We start from the raw sequence: 21,386 nt of genomic DNA on the forward strand, positions 1-21,386 counted from the left end.
TTTCTCCATTCACTGAGAAAGCTCTGAGCAGAAGCCTCTCTCCTCCGTGAATGGACTCCATCCCTCCGAGCCAGACACCCCGTCCCTGCTCTTGTGGACGTTAGGGTGAAGATCACGCCTCATCACTGGGTTGACTTCTCGGTCTCTCCTCATCGTGCTGCTGAGAAAAGTTGAGCGCTGTGACTCTGCTGTGTCGCCATGAACTTCTGTCGGACTTAAGGAGTTTCCAGTGCCGTAAACAGCTGATGGGCAGAAACCGAGCCAGAGAAGACTTGTGAAAGAGAAGGATCAGTTCTCGTAGTGAAAGAACGGCTCTCTAGACTTTGGTGGATTTAGAGGGTGGTGGCTGATTTGGGTTTGGGTCAGCCAGACGATCAGAGTCAAGCAGGCAGGGAGGCAGGCAGGCAGGTAGAAAGGTACAGGGTGACAGATCAGATTTAAAAATAGCTTACCTTTGTCCTAGTTTTCGCCCCTGGACCACAATGGGATCAGACGTACGTGACCTGAACTCCCTGCTGCCCCCTCTCCCGGCGGGCCCCAGCCCCGGCTGCCCAGCCCTGCCCGTCAGCACGGCTCCTCAGTGGGCTCCCGTCCTGGACTTCCACACCGCCGCCTCCCCTTACTCCTCCCTGGCCACCCCCCACACCTCTCTGGGGCCACACTCTTTCATCAAGCAGGAGCCTAGCTGGGGGGCCACCAGCGACCCCCACCACCTTGACACGGACCCTCACTGTGGCCTCAGCGCCTTCACCGTCCACTTCTCAGGGCAGTTCACTGGGACCGGGGCCTGCAGGTATGGGGCGGCATTTGGGGCGCCCCCACCTCCACCGCCGCCCAGTCAGCCGCCGTCTGTGACCGCCCCGCACCACCACCAGCCCCCCAGCAGGATGTTCAGCAATCCACCGTACCTGACCAACTGCATGGACACGCAGCAGGCAGCCCGCAACCAGACAGGTAGGGCTGGAGGGGGAGGGCAGGTGTGTGTGTGTGTGTGTGTGTGTGTGTGTGTGTGTGTGTGTGTGTGAGAGTTTTATATAGCGCCGATCAGTGTCAAATCACTCGTTTTAGAGTTACTTTTGTTCCCAGAAGCTTGAAAGGAAACTAACTAAACCTGTCAGATGAAATGAGATAACTCACTGCTTATTTGCTGGACTCTGCAGAGCAGAGATGTAGATTCATGTCACTCATCTTTTAACTTGCAGCAGTTTAACCGTTTTACACCCCTGATGGAAACCTGAAGCGGGATAACTCAGAGCACATCAGTCACATATGGATCAGTCAGCAGCGCTGCACCTGTATGAAACATTATTATATGTGGTTTAAATTTTAAAGATGTTTTGCCTTCACTGCTCGGAGGCCTGAGTTCAGCCTAGAATTTTACCCTGCGTCAACGAGCATGTGATTAACAAAGATAATTATTTAATACCACGCACAGATAATTGAGAATTGCCATTAAAAAGCCGAGAGTGATTCAGCTTCCACACTGGCAGAAGACTCACGGCTCCTGTTTGTGTAAATTCAAGCATCACATACTCAAAAATCCCTTTAGGATTTAGTTATTAATGTTTCAGCCAAGTATATTTATGCTGGTAGTTAATTGCTGTTTGTGTAAATGGCTCTTTAACAAGCTGGCTGAGTCACAGCTGAGAGAAAAAAATTCAACAATTGTACCTAACTCTAATTCATAGACTTGTTTTGACCCCAAACTGACTCACTTTGAGTTCGTAATTTTTCCAATGTATTTTCCAATGTATGTGACACATTCATGGTCTTCATTCTTTTTTTATTCATACATTTGATTTTTGTTTTGGGATCAACAGGAGTTTTGTCAGTATGAATTTTACTTGATGCTCAGTATTCTATTAGTGAACACCCACATAGACCCTGATTCAATGCTTTTCAGTTATATTCACGTACAGAAGTTCTCTCAGGACACTTTCCATGTAGAGCGGGTCCGGACCATGAGCGAGGAAAAACATCATTTTAGCCCAATAAACCCAAATAACTCCGGGCGTCTTGAATGAGGCAGATTAAAACTTCACTCTAAACGAACAGCAAGTCTAACAGTTTTATTTTTGGTGAAGTTTTGCTTGTGTTGAGGCTGCTGAAGCTGCTTCTGACCACACAAACACTAACGGGACAGAAGAGATGAGTCTAAGATGTGTCTGTCTGTGGAGTGTTCATCACTCCGCTCTTCTTTAACAATTTTCCTTTGACTGATAAAAATACCTAAATATATAAATTTCAGATTCTTCAGGTTCGACACAAGAAAAGAGTTTTTGCTGGAATTTTTTGTAATTAAAAGAAAACAAAACGACAGATCTTGAGGCATTTTGTCATTTTGGCTATTACAGTTTGTTATTTCTCACACCTTCACAACTATAGTTTTAGTCTATAAAATATGGCAAAACACTTTGATCCATATTTTGAAAAATACCTGCTGAAAAAAAAATTTTTTGATGACGATCCTCAAAATGTGGTTTTATCTCATACTGAAGACAATTAAACACAAACTTGCCGTAGAAGTGAGAGCAACATGCAGAATTGAATCAGATGAGATCTTTTGAATTAAAATCTATTCTATTGAATGGAAGTGAGATATCTGAGTTCATCTGAATTGAACTGTTATGAAATGTTATTCTTTTCTGTATTTGATTCATTATTATGTGTGTGTGTTTATGTGTGTATGCAACATTTTTCATGATTATACAGACATTTGAGTTCACTTTTCTTTGTAAGTTTTTTTCTATTCAAAGAACATATGATATTCTATTTTAAAATCCTAACCTGATGGAGTTTTCTCTTGCCGAACAACTAATCCCTGATCCATGCAGGATAATGAATCTGTTAGGGGTTACCCAACAGATTAATTAGTAATAACATGCTTATCAAGCAGATAATTTAGGAATAACAGTATAATCAAAGAGCTGAGCCGCCCTCTAACATATTTTATCTGCTCCCTGCTGTGGCTGGACGAGCACACACAAACAAACTAACAGCAGGACTCGGGTCACACAGTAGAGCTGATAACAGAGCAGGGTCATAGAGACTATCACTGGAGCCCCCCTCCAGGAGGAATGGCATCCTTATAGAAGTGCAGTGCATTTATTCTGCTGCATGTTTCTAAAACTAAACATTTCACTGCGGCCCTGTTCACAGAGGCCTGCAGGTGCAACTGAAACATGTTCTGGTCATTCATTGGAGTAAAAAAAAAACAACTGGACACTGGAGATATTTTCATTTTCCATTTGTTTTAAGAGTAAAATACTGTAGCTGCACATTTTATCAGTAAACCTTCACAGTATCAAGACATGATAACCTGCTAACATCAGTACTGCTCATGTTTAAAGATAACATAACAGAAACAGAATCATCTAAAATAAAATAAACATGGGAGAATGCAGCTTTTACATTTCACACATTTAGAAATTGGAATCTGCAGGTTTTTGAACAGCAGTGAATTTCAGTTTGTTAAAAAAAAAGTCCTGGGGTATTTCCGGACTGGGTTTTCCAGTTAAATGCAAATTGACCTCATCACTTGTCACCTCAGTGCTGGACTTCAAGGCAACAAAAGTATGACCCTACACACACACACACACACACACACACACACACACACGCAGAGGAGTCAGACAGGGGTGAGTAGAAGATAAATGGAGATGTTTAATGAGTTTTTTTCTCTTCTCACTCCTCTCACCCAATGATCCACCGAGTAAAGTGAGTGAAAGTGCTGCATTTTAATTAATGAAGCATGTATGTGAAGGGGCAGGATGGTGTGTGTGTGTGTGTGTGTGTGTGGGTGGGTGGGTGGCTGGGTGTGGGTGATATATGGGACTGTGTTGTGGCCTTTAGGTCAGTCTTATGAGTCAGGTCTGGTCTGGGATGTCGCAGATCTAGTCTCCTCTGAACAACAACAGTGTGTGTGTGTGTGCGTGTGTGTGTGTGTGTGCGCGCGTGTGTGTGAACGTGAACATGTGTGAGCCCTGGTGTTATATTGTTTCATAAAACCCTATTAAAGAAATAATGTTTTTCACCCAAGTGGAGACTGCTGTCAGTCCTGTCGTCTCTTGCAGCTTTACACATTCAAACTAGAATATATCCCTAATATAAATATATAAAACTGTGTATACAAGTGGATCAGAAGTTGGATGACCCAAGCGAAAAAGTGACTACAAACTTTGAAACTTTTTTGCTAAATCAGATATCGACCATTAGAAATGAACCTAAAACCATCGGGGGAAACTGAAACTATTTTAAAGGTTAAGTAAATTGGGTCCTTGTTTGATCCTTAATGAATCTTTCAAAATGGCTGTAAAACATTCGTGGAAACGTTTCTTCGTATGTTTCTCATGGAGTAAAATCACCTCTGAGGATTGACTCCATAACCTGTGACTGTCAGAGAAAGCAGTCCAGGAATTTCTGAGCTCCACGATGAAAAAATTCTTCAGCTTTTCTATGGAGCAGCACCAAAACTTAGTCATGACTCTCTGACCTGATCAGGATCTCAGTCCCCGTCTCATGCTCTGCTCAGCAGCAGTTTCTTCACTGTAGAACAAACCTTTTAAAATCGTGTTTCTGTTGGAGCTCCACTCTTCCTGCACTGTTTTCAGATGTTATTTTATCCATGTTCAGCTGTGTTTAACAGTTGTATTCAATGATAAAACCAGGTTTCAAATTAGGGGGGACAATAAAAAGGATCGGCTGCATCGTGTCAGTGCAGCTGGTGATCTAACTGGTGACCGACAGAAGTTGCTCCTGGTTCCAGTGTTAATGAGGTGGTCTCTGATGCCAGCTCCGTGTACTCACTGCTCTTTGTTTCCGTGTCGCAGCCTACAGCACGGTCGCATTCGACGGAGCCAGTAATTACGGCCACACTCCTACACACCACAGCTCGCAGTTCTCCAACCACTCCTTCAAACATGAGGACGCTTTAACTCAGCAAAGCACTATGGGTAAGAGCACATATGTGTGTGAGTGTACCAGCGCTGAATTGTTCCACTCCTTGAATCTTTAAAATGCTGTATAAAATGATTGTTTTTGGTCATTAATAAGGCTTTAGTTAATTGCTTTAGTTTTCGCTCATGTTAGCCTGAGGTTTTCTCACCACATAGGGTTCAGTTGATGTAGCGCTCTTCCTTCAGCTATCTGGTTGCCTTTCTCTGCAGTAAAGTGCGACAGCGGATTTTAGCCTGCATGTCTTAGAGTGTCTGTTTGCACCCCGAGGAGAATAACCACCTGGCAGCTATTCAGATATTTACACCGATCACCAGGTGATGTAGTATAAGGAGCAATAAAGTCCTTATAGTTCAGAGAATGTGGGTCAAACCCCGGCCTTCACACAGCAGACTGGGGTTTGAGTCCTCTGTGAAACCAAAAGTCAGTCCTGACTTCTAAAAATCTGCACAGAATTTACACATTCCTTTGACTTAATGACTTTTAGATGATAAAACACATGTAAGAAAGTCAAATTCAGGTCAACTATGACTAAATGTGTAGGTGCTGCATTTTACTTTGTAGTGCTGTTCTGTTGCATGCCGTCCACTCCCCAGTCCAAATACCCCAAAATGGGTTCAAATGTATTTCAACTGTTCTGATCTGGAAAAGGCTGTGATACGTTTTATCCAGAATAATTTGTGTATCTATTTTTATCTTTCAGTAGTCACCTCTTAAAAGAAAACAATGCCCCAGAGCCTCTTTCAATAAGAACAAAAGTAGATGTGTGTGTGTATTTAAAGCCCCCGTGTGAGTGCACAGCTGCGTCTGTATGGCAGCTCCATGGCCCTCACCTAGGGAGTGTCTTGTCCCTTATTCCGACGTCTCTGCAGTGACCCCGTCTGTCGGAGGTATAAATCAGCCACATCCTGGCTCACAAACTCCCTCGTCTCCCCCTCTCATCCCCTCTTTCATCCGCCCACCTTTCCCTTTAATCCCTCCTCTGCGCATGTTATTGGTAAATATGTAAATGAGTTTGTTTTATGAAGCCGCCGCAGTAAATTTCGGCTGGTTTTTACGGCAGAGATAAGTGGGCGAGTCGGGGCTGAGAGAGATTTTGGAATGTTGAGAAATGTCGAGGGAGCCATTGACTTCACTGCCGGGGAAGCCCGGAGAGAGAAACATGAAGCGAAGGCAACGTATTTGTAGAAGAAACCGGAAAATAATGGAGGAAAGAAGAAGAGGGCAAGAGAGGGCAGATTTTAAAAGGAGAAGAGATTTAAGTTTAAAGTTTAAAGACAACATTTCCTCTGAGTGCACAGCGTTCGCACATATTTTAGCTTGTGTGTGTGTGTGTGTGTGTGTGTGTGTGTGTGTGTGTGTGTGTGTGTCCATGCTCGACAGGTGAGCAGCAGTATCCCGTACCTCCTCCTGTCTACGGATGCCACACACCTTCAGACAGCTGTACAGGCAGCCAGGCTCTGCTGCTGAGGAACCCTTACAACAGGTAGCACACACACACACACACACACACACACATTTACACACACTCCTTGTACAAGCATGGCACATGTATATATACAATGAACGCAACAATTAAAGATGGACGTGTTTCTGAAAGCAAGCTGTTTGTTTTGGATCAAGCAGCAGTAATTCAGTGAAAGGTAGCAGGATGCAGTTTTGAACAGGATGTTCACCTACAGGACAGGTCTGTCTGCCATAGCTGCTTCCTTTTTCCTTTTGCTTTCCTTCCTCTGGGAGCTTTTTTCGGCCGTTTTGGAGGTTTTCACGCTAACTCAGTGACGAGAAGTGTGGATTCCTCCCTCGACTGGTTTAAAAATCCTAATTTCGGATGTTTATATGCAGATTAGAAAGTCACTGCGCCACAGAAGGAAGTAAACTAACAGTGGCAGGAAGTTCTGAAGGAAAGTGGGTTGACTTACCGAGTGGAAAATATTCAAACCATATCATAAATCAAGCTATTCTGCTTCCTATTGAGAAAACTATGCAGGCAATCATCATTATTCGACTCTCTTCATTCACCACTGCTCTTTTCTTTGACATAACGTGTACGTCCCAGCACAGATCATGGGCCAGGAAAAACTTTTTTTTTACTGGTTTCATATCTATAAAAATAGACAAAGATATTCTGGCTTTATGATCTGTAGCACTGTCTTTATTTTCAGCAACATTTAGCGGCTTTAATATAAAGTACAGTTTCAATGTTAGATTGTACAGAAGTTTCCTGTGCTGCTGTATTGTTTAATTAATTAATACAATTAATAGCACTGAAGGCCAGTCTTTTTTTGGTCATTTGCAGAGAGAGACCTATAGTATGTCCGCAAATCATGAGTGATTAATTAATTCAGATTTATAAGCTCTCAAAATCAAATCTTAAAAAGTGGAATCTCATTTAAAAAAATCAAGTTTCTCAATCTGACACAGGATTTTCTTACCATGTTAGATATTAATTTTAATTAAGCCGTGAAAAACAGGAAAAAAGCAGGAAATAAAGTAAAAGCACTGACAGGAGACAGCGTCTCATTTCCTTGAGTCACATTAAGCCGTTTTTCCAGAACAGTCTGCAGCAGATGAGTGACTGGGACGCTACATTTCAGAAATATTTCCACTCAACAAACTGCTGTCGGCTTTTTTCTTGTCAAACTGTGCATCAATTCACCAAGAAATCCTCCGACGAGTCACTCTGTTCTGGTCACTGATGTGAAGTGTGAAGAGGCCATTTATGTATTTTTGCTGTTTGGCTCAATGAATTAAGCACAAGTGTTACTAAAGCCATCACTGATGGCTCTGTTCTGTCCAGGTCTCCCAGTGACGCCAGTCTGAAACTGAAGCAGCTAAATGGAATTCAGCCATGATTCATTTGATCATTCAAACCTCTGCTTTTCCTACTGTGACAATTCCATAAAAAAAAATCTCTTTGGTATTTTGAGAAAAAGATAATATGTTTTTATTTACTACATCAGATCATCAAAACCCGTCCTGTCCCAAATCTGATTCAGTCCTGATTTCTCTTCCTTCAATTAGGTGTTCACATAGGCCGAGAAAAACTTCACTTACCAAATATGTATCCATGTATACAATCTACACAGACACACACACACACACACACACATACAGATACCTAAATTATTACAGTGTTTAAAAATGTCCTCATACTAATGCCCGCCAAAACTCTTCATCTCTTTAAACTGTTCATCTCGTCCGGCTCACCTCCAGCCCCTCAGCTGTGATTACTTCACTGTCACTAAGTATAAAAAACTCCAAAAAGCCAAAATATGCCTTGCACATGCCCTGCTTCTAATGACCTTGATTTGAATGTAATACACAAAACATTTTAAGGAGGTAAAGCTCACTATATGCTCTCCAACTGTGTGTGTGTGTGTGTGTGTGTGTGTGTGTGTGTGTGTGTGTGAGAGAGAGAGAGAGAGAGAGAGAGAGAGAGATGTGGGGTGCACATAAGCTGCCTTGAAAGTCTCAGTCTGAGGGTCTTTGCCATAAACATAACTGATATGTGCTCAACACACACAGAGAGATTACATGCATACAAACACACACGCACACGCACACGCACACACACACACACACACACACACACGGCTGGGAAGACTCATATGAGTTGAGTCAGTTGTCTAATCTTGCAGCCTGGTACCAACAGGACTGTATTTACTCTGCAGGTCGCCAGCTTGGCCCGCTGGAACAACATAAGATGAAAACATGCTGAGGTCTTATTAAACCACATGTGTATACATAGAGGCACACACACACACACACAGAGGGAGGGAGAGAGAGAGAGAGAGAGAGAGAGAGAGAGAGACTTTTGCACTTTTAATTTTAAATGTATGACTTTTACTTCTGGCTGAGTATTTCTACACTATGGTATTATGTGATATGAGTAAAAGTAAAAGATGTGAATACTTCCTCCCCCTCTTGTGGTGGGGACTTTCATTTCAATAGCTGATATTCCCACAACTTGACATCAGTCTTTTTGTAATTTGGTGAGTGGGCGTTTTAAAAGTGGTGCTTCTGTGCTGCACTTCTCACAGGCTGCATTTCCAACGGCATCATATGTGTTTCTTGGATTTTCTGTTGATAATGTCTTGATAGTTGCACAACTTTGAAGCTCCATGGCAACTATCACGCCTTATGGCAAATAAGCATTTTCTTCTTCTGTTTTTTGGCGAAGAAATCATAATTTCTGCTGCGGGCGTCCTGTGACCCGGAGCGGCTTCCCAGTAAAAACCTACCTCGATACACTCTGGGTGATCAGCGACGAGCTCTATCAGTCAGCAACAGAGAAGAGAGGCAGACATTTATTTAAAAATGTCCTGCATCATAACTTTAAATCTAGTGCTCAGCGTCTATTCCAGCAATATTTCAGCAGAAATACCATGTGTGCTCTGCTGGCTGCATGCCCCTGCTGCACTGTAAAATAATAGCTGCGTAATGAGCAGGGTACCAGGCACCACATCCACCCCGTCCAGACTGCTGTGAGCCTGCAGGTGGTGTGATAGAGGGGCTGTGGTGTGAGGGGGTGAGAGCTATAAATCCACTGTGTGTGTGTGTGTGTGTGTGTGTGTGTGTGTGTGTGTGTGTGTGTACATGTGCAATCACATGGCAGGTCTGAATAATGATTGTGGAGTCCGCTGTGTTTAATGAAAGATGGCTGTTATGGGGGAATTTAGCTTTCTTGGTGTCTGTCTGAGACACATTCTTTAACCTCAGCTCCACCTGCAACTGTGTGTGTGTGTGTGTGTGTGTGTGTGTGTGTGTGTGTGCGTGCATTGGCATTTTTCATGAGAGTGCTTCTATTGAAGACAACTAGCAAAAGGCAAAACAGATACGCAAATGGATGCACACACCCAACCCTGCACAGCTCATGAGCTTTTCTTCTACGTTTTGTCTTCCCTCCACAGCGGAGAAAATTTATATCAAATGACCTCTCAGTTGGAGTGTGTGGCATGGAACCCTGTCAGCACACTGGCATCCACCCTAAAGAGGTAGGAACTTATCCATCGCTCTCTTTAAATAGCAGCAACAACGTATATCAAAACCATGTATATGCTGCATGTAGACAACCTGGTTTTGTGGGCATAATCCTACTAAACACGCCTGGTTTGATCAGCAGATAAGTGAAAAAAAAAAGACCAAAATAAAGAATGAAGAAGTTTAAACAGAGCTTGTCCCTTTGAAGAAGCTGAGCAGAGTGAATGGTGGGCTTCAGGGAGGTTGAAAAAGGAGAATTATTGTTTTATTTATGAATCTAAAATATAAGTAAGGCCATAGAATAAAAAATCCTGGCAGTACCAAGACACTGTACTGGTCATTATGTTCCAGGATGAAAGTGGAAAAAAACAAATTGCATATAAGGTGAAGCTTTCTGAGTGAGTTAGAAATATTTCAGTTGAGTGGAAAAATATTCTGAGGGTACGATGACTCCGTTAAGGTACAGAGACAAGAGGAAAATAAGAGAAACAGCAGGAGTTCCTGCTCCTGCAGAGTGTTGCAGTTCAGTCTGAGCTCTCACACAAACACACACAATGGCACGCTCGACACACACACACACACACACACACACACACACACACACACACCACCTGCGATACTGATAGCTGGCTGCGGCTGACATGTCTACAGTTTATTGGCTGTTTGGGGTGAAAACTTGCTCCGCATTAAGTCTGAACACGCCTTCAGATTTCATCCTGTGGAAACTGTACGTGCAGTAAATTTTATTGAATTCCACTGACATTTTTTGGCTCTTTGCTTTTAACGGACAGCAGCTCTGTATTGGAAATGAGAGGGGAGGATGCAACAAAGGTCCCCGGCTGCACCGTGTGCGACGCTGTTTATCATGGTGTAGTCATCCTAACCACTAGGCTACCAGGAGACCCAAGCTACTGCTTTTTAACACAATGAACCAAGGTGTGTCGTTTGGAGACACATCCGAGGACATGCGTCAGATGTGTGGAAATGACAGTGGTGCTAGAAAAACGGTCAGGTGGTCCTCTGGGAACCATGAAACTCTATACTACATGTCATGGCACACGTGGTTTGCAGTTGCAGAGATATTTTGCTTAGAGTTGGATGTACTGACAGACGGGCCCACAGCCTGGCACATTCTGCCTGAACTGAAGAGAAATCCAACTGGATTGGATAATGCTGGTGTTTAGATTAGTGTTAGCTTAGCATGTGCACCAGAAAGAGAGTGTTTTTTAGCCAGCTCTTTTGTCACATGTGGGGGAAGGTGTCTGATAGGCCAAACTGTTCAAAAAAAAAGTCAGCACAGTCCTCCAATCAGGTGCAGAGAGGAAACTCTGGGTACCCTCTTCTGAAAGTTCAATTTTCATATTTAGCTCTGAAAGCAGGAATCCGTTTGAAAATAGTTAGAAATAATCACTGTGGTATCGGCGTCCACTGTTCACACAGAGTTAAAAACATTTAGGAGTATGCAATGTACTTTATGTCACCGTAACCTGCATAGCTGCACAATGGCCAGTTCTGTGTCAGCTCACAAATACCTTCCGACCCTGAGCCAACAGGCATTCATCATAGTTAACAGCTGAATGTGAGTGTGAGTGTGTGTGTGTGTGTGTGTGTGATAGAGATGTGTGTGCGTACAAAGGAGTGCCAGCGAGAAAGAATGTGTGTGCTGTTCGAGGCTGCGTTGTGAGGAGGCAGCGCGAGCGTTTCGATTGTCTTTAAATGAGTGACAGCAGAGACAAACGTGATTGTTAAAGTCTCGTGGCCCCACAGATCGTTGAGGAGGTCTTCACCGTGGTGCTTCACTGGCCTCGCTCAGCTCTGACCGCTCAGCCTCTGTGACTCTGTGAGTGAGGGGGAGCAGGAGAAGGGATGGGAGGTGTGAGGGGGGGTAAGGATGAGGAGGGAGTCAGTAGAAGACAGGGAGATTAGGAGGAACGGGGCGAGGAGCAGGAGATGAGGAAGAGGAAGTGTGGGGGAGTTGAGCTTTGAGAGGAAGAGCAGATAGGCCCGTCCCCACTGTTCACACTAAACACTGAACCACGTATCAGCTGCCACAGAGGCGCTTCTGTGGACGGTCCAGCGTCATACTGCATGTTTCATATGTAGCTTGATAAAGATGATTTTCAATTTGTTCTTGCTGACTTTTTGTCATGCCAGTTTATCACGTTACGTGCTGTGAATTGTAGTCTGCACACAGGGATAGTGTGCATTTATGAAATAGTTTGACATTTCTCAGTATATAAATTGTATGTATGGTAATATATATGTTAATGTACGTACTATGTGCAGCTTCAGTCGACAGCTGGCTAGCTTAGCGTAGCATACAGCGTGGAAATAGAGACAGCTAGCCTGGCTCTGTTCAAAGGAAACAAAATCCACCTGTCAGCACCTCTGAAGCTCCATAATTTACACATTATATCCGCCTTGTTTAATCCATATGTAAAATAATAGTGTAAAGTGAGTGTAAAGTTGTTTTTCTACCAGAGGATTTTGTTGCTGCAGCATTTCCCTGCATTCAGTCTTTGTGCTAAGCTAAGCCTTGTTAACCAGCTGCTGGTTTTAGCCTTATATTGAATGGACAAATGTGAGAGTGGCTCGGCAAGAAAGTGAGATTATTAGATTCATCACTTGATTCCGTTTGTATTTAGTTGTGTTTGTCTTGGTTGCACTTCGGGCAGTTCAGTAACAGCCTTGGTGTAATCGTGTGGACTTTGGTGTCAGGCCACGTTCAGGTTCATGTTTAACTCTTGCTCTTCGTTAGTATGGCAGGCTAGATGAGGGCTGACCCCTCAAAGGTGTTTCAAGGTTGTAGGTTTCTACATTACCTGCTACTACGAACTAAAATATGAAAAAGATGAATGAGTGAGCATAAGTAATGGAGCTTACAGTATGATTAACACTGTCTACCACTGACGTCTACCGGCCTCGATGCCTCCTGTCCTTGGAAACAGCGAGGCAGACAAAGAACACCTTATGACCGCTCGGCCGTGTTACGGTACGTTCCCTCTGCAGCAGCACAGGATGCAAACTCCCATCCTCCTCCTTTGGTTAGACAGATTGAAATATGACTCATTTCATAGACAACAGCTTTCTGTTTCTCTGTGTGTTATCATAAGGAGATATGAGAGGCAGAGCTGGAGGCTGCGTCACAGAGCAGGTTTTGTGCTCTAAGTCTGTTTGTGTCATACATTGGACTGTGCTTATTCAATACTTTAATCATTTGTATTCATATTTTAAGTCTTTTCCAAGGCTAATCACCAACTAATCCCTGCTTTCAGCATCTCAAAGATGGATTTTTACTGCTTTCTTCTGTTTCACATCCCTGTGAATTGAATATCTTTGGGGTTTGGACTGTTGAAGAGAAAAGCAAGCGGTCTGCAGACGTCACCTTCGCCTCTGGCAAACTGCGATAGACATTTTCTAAGGACAAACTGACAATGAAACAATCAATTGCAGTGACAATATTAAAAGGCTACACAATTCAGGAAATATAATAGATGCCACGAGATAAATAGTGACCTCATTAAGAGTCCACTGCTAGATGATAACATAACACACATGACTGAAATGGAAAGAGGTTTTGGTTTGTCAACAAAACGTTGATGTGACAGCCTGCACAAATTTGCTCACACCTTTTTGAGGCTGTATTAGCATGTTAACATGCCGACAATGACAATGCTAGCATGCTGATGTCCAGTAGGTATAATATTCATGTTCACGTTTAGTGTATTAGCATGCACAAAACACAAAGTGCAGCTGAAGCTCATAGGAATGTCATTAGTTTTGTATCAAGTCATGAATACAAGTATTGGACAAATGTCCGTCCAATCATGAAACTGTCTGCAGTTCATCCTGAGGGGAACATGAATGGGTATACCAAATTTATTGGCAATTTGTCCAAACCACATTGCTGAAAATATAACTATGCATAGCACCACAGTAAAGTACTGCAGAGGTGATACCTGCAATCATCCACACAGCGACATGGCTTTATGAAGTCAGCCGACACACACCTCTGATATCAGCTTCAACAGGCCTCCTCCTCTACATGTGCTGGCTGACTTTCTGTCTGGTCTCACTGTGCTAAAAGGCCCAAGTTTAACTTTAAATATTTTACACAAAGCATACACACACATGCACAAACAGAGGCACCCACACACACAACCACAGGCTTCAGCTGGATATATGGCGCTCTGACAAAAGACATCCATCAACACGACTTACGTCTCTACAGTCAACTCCGAGTCTACAGACGCCTGCGTTTTGCATTACGGCCTGTATGTGACAAAGTGAGCGTATTTGAATAATGATACCTTCATGGCCTTACCTGCAATCAAACTGCAGTTCAGGCGCTATATATCTGCCAGTGTTTGCTACACTGTATGGATTTATGGCCCTGGATCATGTTCTTGCATCTTGTTATCTGATGTCTGTCTGCTTTGCATTCGTCCTACTGTATGTGGCAGTCGTCCACGAGGAAACCTCCTTTTTAACTGTGAGTATTCGTGATCGGAAAATGATCAGTGGCACAGGCAAGTTTTCAGTTTTGATGCTCCGGAGCTGAAAATGTCTGATTGAATAGTCGTCTGCGCTTGGAGCCAGTGTGGCTTTGAGTCAGCTGTTCTAAACTGTGTGAAAGTGTTAAACTCCAGTGTCGATTTCCTCTGTTCATTTTGCATCACTCCTCTCTCTTTCTGTGTTGGCAGCCATGCAGCAGGCTACGACAGCGACCCCAGCACCCCCATGGTGTACAGCTGCAGCACACAGTACCGCATACACACACATGGAGTCTTCAGGGGCATACAGGTAGGACTGCTGCTGCTGCTGCTGCTACTGTCTCTCCACAGGTTGATTTCTTTCATTGTCAAGAGGCCATGGAGAGGTCACATGACACACACTTACACACACTCACACACTGTGTTCTTTGCTGTACATGTTTAGTGTCGAGACCAGGACAACCACACATGCTTGACAGACTGAAAGCTTAAGGTCAGTGTAACAAACACTGGAGGAAAACGCATTAATGAAAAAGAAAATCTGTTTTCAACAGAGGAGCGGAGAGCTTGATGCAATGACCATGCTATGGTGAAGAGGATATACTGATATGTAGCAGAGCAGAGATTTACAAACACACACACACACACACACGCCTACTCATGCACACAAACACATCTCTCTCTCTCTCTCTCTCTCTCTCTCTCACACACACACACACACACACACATTTTTAAAAGGTAGCTCTAAAGGCCAAAAGGAATCTTTTTCCACAAATCCATTAGCAGTGAAGAAACGCACACACACACACACTCATAAGGTTACACTGGGTAAAGATACAGTTTCCATACGAGGATCAGCATGTTAATAAATCATTAGATTTTAATTAGTGTCTGTCAGCAGCTCTAAAGGACAGGGAGCAGAGATTCTCCAGACCTGCTCTTAGTCCACAGCAGGACTTTCTGAGATCTTTCTCTCTTTTGGGGCCTGTTTAATCAGTCACCCTGCTCCTTTTTTCCTTTACTCATTTTTTTTTCCCCTCCCGTTCATTGAAATGTATTGCACAAAACACACGGAAGAGGTCTGGCTCAGTGCAAAAGAATAAACAGACTCTCACTGTTATGCCTTTTAAAGTAGAATTTAAGAGCTGCTAAAATGAGAGATAACAGATTGAGTAGCAACGCGATGCTTTCTCCATAATTTTTATAACAGGGATTACACTAATTCTTAGTCACTGCCAAAGGAAATACAGTTGTCAGCCATGGAATTTCATTCTTCATTAATATTGGTTCATGACCTGTGAAAATGGTTACACGGCTTGTTGAAAACTGAATCCAAGATCAAGCGTCTCATAACAAATTACTGAATCACAGCTAATTATATCACTCTGCTGCGGGAGATCAATCAGTTTTGTTGATCTTTAATTAGATTAATGAAACTAACACCTGCAGCAAACAGACGTCACTCTCACTTACTGCAGACAGGCATGCTGGATGAGTCATCAGTCACTTCAGTGTGAAGCCCCAAAGCATTTAATGATAAATAAATAAATAAGTAATTATGGAGGATAATAAATAATGAATAGAATTAGAGTTCATATATAAATGAGCCTATAATTTGTGAAATAATTAAAAATCTTTGAAAGAAATGTTTAATGTCATAATTTTTCTTTTCATAACAACTTTTTCAAAATTTCAAGGTTATTTTTAATGTCATATTTCATAATAATGTTTAACATTTCATTTTTTAATTTAGAAATAACCTTTCAGCCAATCACATGCCTTCAGCTTCTCTTAAGCACTCTTAAAAACTGCTACCAAACATAGCCATTTAGCACCTGTTATTAAAGGAGCGCAGTCTAATACTGGCTACTGAGGGGGTTTGAACCCGAGTTAGACCTGGCTGACGCGCTTTTTACCTGTTGTGCCTCCTGTAAACCATTCCGTCGTTGTGTAGAGTTTAAAAAATGTCTATATACCGGTTCCTCTTATTGCAAAAAGTACTTTATTAATTCTACAGTGAAAAATACAGCGGCTTGATTTACCCGAGTCAAAAAACACACATTCAAATTTAGTGGCACAGCGGCAAAGACAGCGGTCAAAAACCTGTTTGCCCTTCCGGGTCAAACCCTTTCTGTCGATGACAGGAAATGTCCCCTTAAATAGCCATAGCGCCACCCTGTGGTCAAATAAAGAATCTCACAATACCCCATTTGGCTCCTACACCTGCTAGCTTGCAACAGCACGAAAAGGTCATGGTGAATAAACCAGCTATAGGCTGCTGCAGTAAATAAACAACTAACTAACCTCTCATTTTATTTCACTCAAGGCTTCATCATCATGCTAAATACTTTGTCAGCAAACTAGCCAGTGTTAGCAATGTTAGCTAGCTCGGTCATTCAGAGCAATGTTCGATGCTCAGAACTCCGGGAAGCGCAAAAAGACAGAGTCTTCCAACACTTCAGCTCATTTTAATTCATATTCTGCAGCTAATGATTAAAAACACCCAGTGAAGTGTTCTGTAAACGATGTAAACAATGTATCTTGAGGTCTAACAAAAATGTTGAGCGCATTTCCTTCCTCATAAAACATTTGCAAATCCGATTTTTCGTGCATTAGGAAACCTGATGACGAATCAGGCAGCGGTCTGATTCGTCACTGCCTTTTCTGGTGGTTTGAATCAGTAGAATAATGTGTGACCATTGGCAGGAGTGAGCATCACATCACCCAAAACGGGGACCCATTCATAAAACCAAACCCCCATGGAGCTACGAAAGGTCTGACACTCCATCGGGTCCTTTTAATGTCTTTGATAATTAGCAGTGTAATGAGCTGGATTAACGCCTCGATGGGATTCATTTTGCATTCATGAACAACATGTTGCCATGAGCCCTTAGATATCAGTTTGTGTGTTCTGCTGCATGTATTGAGCATCACCTGACGAACTAGAGGGTCTGGTTCAGATTCTGAGCAGTTTACTTCACTTTCATACTGGTTCAGTATAATGTGGGACTTTAGGATGACGGTGTCAGTGAATTTCACATGGGCACTGACAGTGGTTCTTCTTCCAGCATGTAATGGCTGGAATATAGCTGCAAACAGTACTAATTACAACAGGGCTGACCTCTTAGGCCATTATACCAGGCACTGTGGAAATGAAAAGCAGATGGCTGCGGGAGGGTGGTGAAAAAGGGGGTGCGAAGGGAGAGAAATGAGAAAGAGGACAGTAATGGCAGAAATATTTAGAGGTAGAGTGGTATTAAGTGGAAACAGTTGAAGAAAAGGGCTGAAATGTCATGTACTGGGTTGACAAGTAGCAAAACAGAGGAACTGACGGTGGGCCGGCAGCATGAGAGGGCATGAAAAATAAGAAACACCTTAGATTTACTATGAAGATGAACTAATATGAGAAAACAGATTCTTCTGCAGCCATGTGTTATTTCCTGTTATTCTTCTCCAGCAGTGTCGGCAGGGAGCAGCAGGGCTGTAATGGGGGCGCTCTGGAAGGGGGTCTGTCTACGAGGCGTGACTAACAGCTCCCTTTGGGCTGCAGTCAATCTGGGGTCATTTTACTGCTAATTTCCATCTAATGAATATATGACCACTTTATTATAATGATCCCCGTGAGCCAGACACATCACATGTACTTATTTACACACAGGACAGATTTAATTGCCTATTTTCTAAATTACATTTTACCGGTTCAATTATTGGTGTCCAGGGATTGTTTTTCTTAATGTTTCCTTGAGTGGTTTGGCTTTAAAGTGTTTGGTTGGTGTGTGTGTGTGTGTGTGTGTGCAGGATGTGCGGCGGGTGCCCAGCATCGCTCCAGCCATAGTGCGGTCAGAGACCAGCGAGAAGCGACCGTTCATGTGCGCCTACCCAGGATGCAACAAGCGCTACTTCAAGCTGTCTCATCTGCAGATGCACAGTCGCAAACACACAGGTGAAAGCAGCAGAAACAGGAACATGTGCTGTGATATTACACCTCCTGCAGAACCGCTGTCTGCAGCATCATCACAGTTACAGTCACCCGTGTGTTCCCACTTCACTCAAAGCCTTTCAGTTTGGCTTCAGTAGAACAAACTTTTTAAAAGCTATTTAAGTGATGCTTCCATTGGCCCCAATTCCTGTAGCTGCTATTGCCAGAAAATACTTCCTGTTTTGTCAAATAAAGAGATCCTTTGGATTTCCAGTCACATCTGATGGAGTGGAAGTGTAGGAAAGCTTTTCTCTATGTCTGTGCTTCCTTTCCAGCTTTCCCCAAGTATCAATATTTATACTATAATTAATAATATGTGAAATAATGGGTCTATTCTCAATCATTTTCAGCCACGTTGCTATGGAGATTTGCAGATAAATATTGAACTTAAAACCATGGTCAATCAAAAATCTCCATCATTTTTGGCTTTTAGGGACGAAAAACACACACATAACATCATGCACAACTTACTGATCTTGTTTTTCATTTACCCGTCTTAGTTGCTCGACATGTTTGGTATCTTTGCTGATGATGGAACGTGATTAAGTCGGTGAAGCTTGCTGCACCCTTGGCCCGTCCTCAGCCGCAGCTACCGCCATAAGAGCCATAGGTGCAATACAATACAGTGCAATGGCCTTTTTGTAGGCTGATGTCAGAAAAGTAATGTGACAATTACAGCAGTATAATTAAAACACATATTTTATGGCTGCAACCCAATAATTGTTCTAACAGAACAATTCATTGGTTGAAAATGTTGCTGATTCATTTTCTGTTACAGCTCTACATATATTGCCATTGTCTGTTAACAGCAGTGTTGTTGTGACCATTAAAGTCTATTTTTGCGTGTGTGTGTGATTTGAAAGTGAATTGTACTCATTGGTGTGTGTGTCCTCTCTGTCGTCGTGGTCCAGGGGAGAAACCCTACCAGTGTGAGTTCACGGACTGCGGCCGCAGGTTCTCCCGCTCCGACCAGCTCAAGAGACACCAGAGGAGGCACACAGGTCTGATCAGTCTCACTCAATCTGCCTCTCTGTCTCCATTTTTTCAGTGTTTCCCTCTCACTCCTCTCTATCTGCTCTCTCTACTCGCTCCTCTGCTGTTTGCATGACAGCCGTTTTGTGGACAGCGCAGCCTTTTGAAGTGCACAGTTTGCATTTTGTGTACAACACTGACCTCCCCTCAGATGAAGTTGCTAAAGGCTGGCCAAACTTTTGAATGGCTTCCTTGCCAGCCTCTGCTCTACTATATTTCTCTCCCTCTGTGTGTGTGTGTGTGTGTGTGTGTGATGTTGAGCATGTGTTTTCTGTACGTGTGTGTGTCTGTGTGTGAACCTGGACTTTGTGTTCTTTGTGTGTGTGTGTGTGTGTGTGTGTGTGTGTGTGTGCGTGTGCGTGCATGCATACTGTACATGTGTTTAGGAGTAAAACCCTTCCAATGCGAGACGTGTCAGAGAAAGTTCTCTCGGTCTGACCACCTTAAGACACACACCCGGACTCATACAGGTAAAACAAGTGCGTAAACTTTTATTTTTTCATTTCTTCTTCATCCATTTGATGTTTACATACAGTTGCTGTACACTGAATATATCTATATAGATGAAAAGTAAAGTCATTATGTAACATAATGCTGGGATGGCAACATGTGTTTATTCCTACTTGACTTGTGCAAGTACCATAATAAGTGCATTAAATCTTCCCATTCAGGTTATGATCAGCATAATGTTCTAATGTTTCTCTCATTTCCCCCCTTTCTTTTCACTCACTCATTATTGTTCCGTCCGGCTTGCATCCTCTCTAAATCCCTCCTCTCCTACTTTCTCCATCATTCCCACCCTCTCCGCCTCTTCTTCAAACCCTTCCTCCATCTCCTCCGACCTGTCCATCCATCCCGCCTCTCTCAGGCGAGAAGCCGTTCAACTGCCGGTGGCCGAACTGTCAGAAGAAATTTGCCCGGAGTGATGAGCTGGTGCGACACCACAACATGCACCAGAGGAACCTCACCAAGCTCCAGCTGGCCATCTGAGTCCTCTGTCAGCCCATATCACACTTTTAAATGTCAAAATCTGGGTTACATCTGCTTATATTTTCTGTCTTTGGCTAATCCAAACCTGGTGACCCCTCTTTGTACCTATAAACCAGCCTGTACAGGGGCCAGTGGAGTCCTCATTTTGATTTGACAAACTACAACACACTACAACAACACTAAACACATGCAAATCAGCCTAAAAGTCATGAAACATCCTGAAATGTGTCTTGAAAGGCTGGACATATTTTGTTCTTTGTTACTGCCAACAAAACCCATGAAAAGAGCAAAACCACCAGTGAAAACGCAGCTCCCTCATTCGACTGAAAGGGACCACTCTGACTTATAAAATCCTTTCTCATAATATTCAAAGCTGTTTCTGGTCTGAAGGCTAGATTTGTTGCTACTGAAGATGTAAACTGGGTCACAAACATACACGTTTTAAGCATATATATATTTTAAAAAGGCTTAATAATTTCCTGAAACAGAAACTGTAGTTTCTAGCAAAACTAAATAAATGAGTGCATTTATTTGGGAGTATTTCAGCTGCAGATTTGGTGCAGTACAGTCTATGTATGGTTGATTTTGGTCTTTTCATGGGATTTAACAATGAATAAAATGCAGACTATTACCAGATGTGTCCTCTCAAGAAATTAGTTTTGCATTATTGTTTCGTAAAGGTAACTAAAAAGAGCAGTATTTCACTGACGTCTCTGTTTAGCAGTAACATGTGTCCATAGGCTGTCAGGCAGATGTAAATATAAGAATGCACACAGACCCAGTTAGATCCACAGTACATGTGCTGCACAGAAGGTCTCCATGCTTAGAGTTAATGTTTCTCTGCATGTCAACACAAAAATGCTCCCATGAGCTGTAATGTAAGATTTCATCCATCCCCCGTTATTGTCGTGCCTCCATCTCCCACTGCGTGTACAGTGAGGTCAAAGGTTGTGGTC

At 42.9% G+C, this 21,386-nt stretch overlaps 1 protein-coding gene across 10 annotated transcripts; it reads left to right on the plus strand.

Moving 5' to 3' along the window:
• Positions 1-482: 482 nt before the first annotated feature.
• On the plus strand, positions 483-20,430 carry LOC121607670 (Wilms tumor protein homolog). Of its 10 annotated transcripts, none has more exons than XM_041938591.1 (10): positions 483-954; positions 4,830-4,952; positions 6,337-6,439; positions 9,867-9,950; positions 10,928-10,996; positions 14,670-14,739; positions 18,228-18,372; positions 19,320-19,409; positions 19,827-19,919; positions 20,309-20,430. In XM_041938591.1, exons 1-10 carry the CDS (start codon positions 483-485, stop codon positions 20,428-20,430), a joined length of 1,371 nt encoding a protein of 456 aa, XP_041794525.1. The 10 variants fall into 10 exon arrangements, with proteins under 10 accessions (XP_041794525.1, XP_041794526.1, XP_041794530.1 ...); XM_041938592.1 differs by having other exon boundaries at positions 19,827-19,910; XM_041938596.1 differs by lacking the exon at positions 10,928-10,996 and having other exon boundaries at positions 483-847; positions 884-954; positions 14,640-14,739.
• The last annotated feature ends 956 nt before the right edge of the window (positions 20,431-21,386 follow it).

The sequence above is a fragment of the Chelmon rostratus genome, chromosome 6, assembly GCF_017976325.1.
Source record: "Chelmon rostratus isolate fCheRos1 chromosome 6, fCheRos1.pri, whole genome shotgun sequence".
Classification (NCBI taxonomy): Eukaryota; Metazoa; Chordata; class Actinopteri; order Chaetodontiformes; family Chaetodontidae; genus Chelmon; species Chelmon rostratus.